The 3,190-nt window shown below is 44.7% G+C and overlaps 1 protein-coding gene across 1 annotated transcript in view; it reads left to right on the top strand.

The window, feature by feature from the left end:
- The window catches only part of opa1 (OPA1 mitochondrial dynamin like GTPase), a 42,439-nt gene extending 39,917 nt beyond the window's left edge, over positions 1 to 2,522 (top strand). Inside the window, exons 30-31 of the mRNA XM_080537757.1 lie at positions 226 to 298; positions 439 to 2,522. Coding sequence (XP_080393883.1) covers positions 226 to 290 — 65 coding nt within the window. The 3' untranslated portion in view covers positions 291 to 298; positions 439 to 2,522. The remainder of the gene's footprint in view (positions 1 to 225; positions 299 to 438) is intronic.
- Positions 2,523 to 3,190: the final 668 nt, after the last annotated feature.

Genomic DNA, 3,190 nt, shown 5'->3' on the forward strand with positions numbered 1-3,190 from the left:
ATATGTGACTTAACCCGTGACATTATTGGTATTATTATCACGGCTTCCTACGCCAATCATAAGCTTGTTATCATCAACCCGTATTACATGTATAATACTGTATATTACATGTATAATACTGTATATTACATGTATAATACTGTATATTGCAGTGCGTGAAATGTTTTTGTTTTCCAGGTGCAAAGACCTGCCTAACCCCCTCTCTTTGTCTCTCTTCTTCTGCAGAGAAAGTGCGTGAGATCCAGGAGAAACTTGAAGCCTTCATAGAAGCTCTTCACAAGGAGAAATAGAACACCAGGTATTTGCTGCCATAGAAATGTCCCGTCCTAGTGTCCTTGAGTTCATAGTTCCTTACTTGCAGGGAGCGTTTAATTGTGAATCATGTGACCAGTACGTGAATACATGAACTGAGCCATATTTTTAAATTCTCTTTTGTAGAACCATCAGAAGCAAACCTGCGGATCACAGACAACGATGCACTGATCAAAGACGACTGATTCACCCCCCTCTGTAAATGACTGCCCCGCCCCCCTCGCCCCCCCCCCCCACACATACACATCTGATTTTAACGTCCATGGCTTAGCTTACCTCACCCCCGCCCCCCTCCCCAAACACACACACATACACACTAGAGGGAGGAAGGAGAGAAGAAGCAAGTAGCAGACTTTTGTGAAAACAACCTGGTGGAGAGGAGCGGGGTCCTCTGGAGAGGAGGGGGGGGGTGAAGCCGTTTGCTGAACAGGCCAGTTTATCAGCGTGGCGGAGAGAGGAGCACTTCCCCACAGCTCAGTGGGCTGCCTGTCACAGCCCCCTGCCTCCTCTAGTGTTTAAAAGCCCCTGGATGTGTTCACCAGACGTCTCCTCCGCTCACAGGAATTCAACAACTTGTCTCGCCTTTTCTTTTCTTTTTTTCGCTCTGTTCTTTTTTTTTTGCCACGGAAGAGGATGAGTAATAATAATAAAATATACAAAAAAAGACAAGAGGAGCTTACATACCTCCCTCCCTCTCTCTCCCTTGTTCCCTCGTTTCTAATAAATGAGGATGTTGTACAGGTTTTCTCTCTCTCCCATTTCCTTTCCTTTGATTGGGAATGTGTTTAAAGCTGCTCCTTCACTGCTTTTGCGCGTGAATGCAAGTGAGCGTGTGCTTCGCTCACACAACCTCTTGTGGGACAACTGGGTATGTGATAGAAAAGCTTTGTCACCTCCCTCGCTGCATAAGGAATATTAACATTAGCCGTTCTCCCATCATTAGCACTCATCGTACCTGTAACATTCACCCCACTTAGGAATCCATGCACTTTCGTTAGCCCACCAAGCTAGCTCCATCCCCAACTCTACACATGCATCTTATCAGAAGCGGGTTTAGTACCAGCGGTAATACTGCTAACATCACTTAACCTGAGACTGTATATACGTGCCACTTAACCCCAACATTTAACCTTTACCCCCCCCCCCCCAAATCTCACAATTATATTAACAATGGATCAACTGTTTCACACACTAGGTGTTAAAAAGAAGATTTTTGTAGATTGAATTTCTTATTTTGTTGCAGCAGGTTTGATTTGACATTCATGACTGCCATAGATATTTACTGTAGAGTTTTATGGGGCCCTCTGACATGCCCGGTGTCTGTGCGTGCATTTGTGTGTGCGCCTCATCACAGGAGTGTACTGTATATGACAGCATTTCATTTCAGGGGGGATATACCACCTCCACATTACCAGGGATCTAGGCAGAACCAGCTTTGGATTCTATTGGACTAGAATCTAGTTCAACCTTGCTGTGGAACCATAATGGTCCAATCATGGTATGGAGGAGGATCAGATGACCTCAGTGTTCAGTGTTGTACCAGGGTGGGCTATTTTCAGGGGGGGGGCGGGGGTTCACAGCACATGCCTTTTGGTATAACTGGACTTATCCACTCTCCCTCTCCCTCTTGATTTTCTTCGCTCTTCTCCCTCTCCTGACCCCCCCCGTTTCTCTGCTCCTCTGCTCTATCTCTCCACACTCCTGCCTCTCGGTAACTCACGCTGTCTGACTCGCTGTGATCTACTGGTCTCTGTCTATGGCCAAATGTTTCTCTCTCTCCCTCTATCTACTTCTCCCTCTCTCTCTGTCTCCTTTTTTCCTGCGTCCTCCTCTTGTCTCTCTCTCTCCCTCTATCTGTCTTTTCCCCCTGTCTCTGTCAGACACTCTCTCTCTTCACTCCCTTTTCCTCTGCTCCTAGCTCTAAAAGGTATCAGAAAACAGACTGAAGCTTTGAGGGGCTAGCCCTGGTCATTCATGTGTATATGGGTCTATAAAGCGTATGTTGTGTACATGTAAAGTTAATAAAAATCATGGATCTGTTGTCACTTATGGACGAATATAAGAGTGTCATGCTTGTAACAGTATATCCATTGGTTGGTTAAACATATTTTTCTCTTATGTTGTAGAATGTAATGTTTGCATGGTGTACCCCATCAGATTTATTTATTAAATTCGATTGTGTTTAAAAAGAAAAAAAGTTGACGTTAATAAAAAATGGCATTTTCCGTGAAGTGTGTGTGTGTTCCTTTTCACTAGATGTCATCTCTGTTATCACTTAAGCATTATACTGTTTGTGTGTTTGCTTTTACAGACATGTATGTGTCCCCATATGTCGATACATGTTTAAGTCCTTAGACTTATATAGAATATATAAGAGAATATAAGTAAAACCTGTCAAAAATAAACATTTGTTGGAAGAAATGGTTAAGTGACTGAGGCATGACAGACAGACAAACTGACCTCTTGTATGCCAAAGCCAGCCTGGTTACTGGTTAGCTCATTGTTTCCCTGTGACAATGAATCCATGTTAGTTTGAGGGCAGGTAAGCAGGTTTGTTGAGTTGGTTGGTGTGGAAATGTGCTAATGTGATTCTTCCTCCACACATATTAGTATCCATCTCTGCTCTTCCAAGAGTGGTGTTTAGTGTTTTTTTTTTTTCTCCGACTACCGTAATAGTGACCTGTGTTCTGTAGTTGTGTAGAGACCACTGCTCCTGGTCTGGACTAACCGCTAACAGCCTCCATGTCCAGGTCTCTCTAGGCTCATCTCCACCCCCGGGTGAGGACGCAGCAGACCCCCGAGGCGATGTGGGGAGGCAGAAGGCAGAGGGCTGACTGATTAATAACACAGGGGCTAGAGGTCCTCCACTCCTGGGCAT

The sequence above is a fragment of the Nansenia antarctica genome (genome assembly GCF_963989245.1).
Source record: "Nansenia antarctica genome assembly, chromosome: 1".
In the NCBI taxonomy this organism is placed as follows: Eukaryota; Metazoa; Chordata; class Actinopteri; order Argentiniformes; family Microstomatidae; genus Nansenia; species Nansenia antarctica.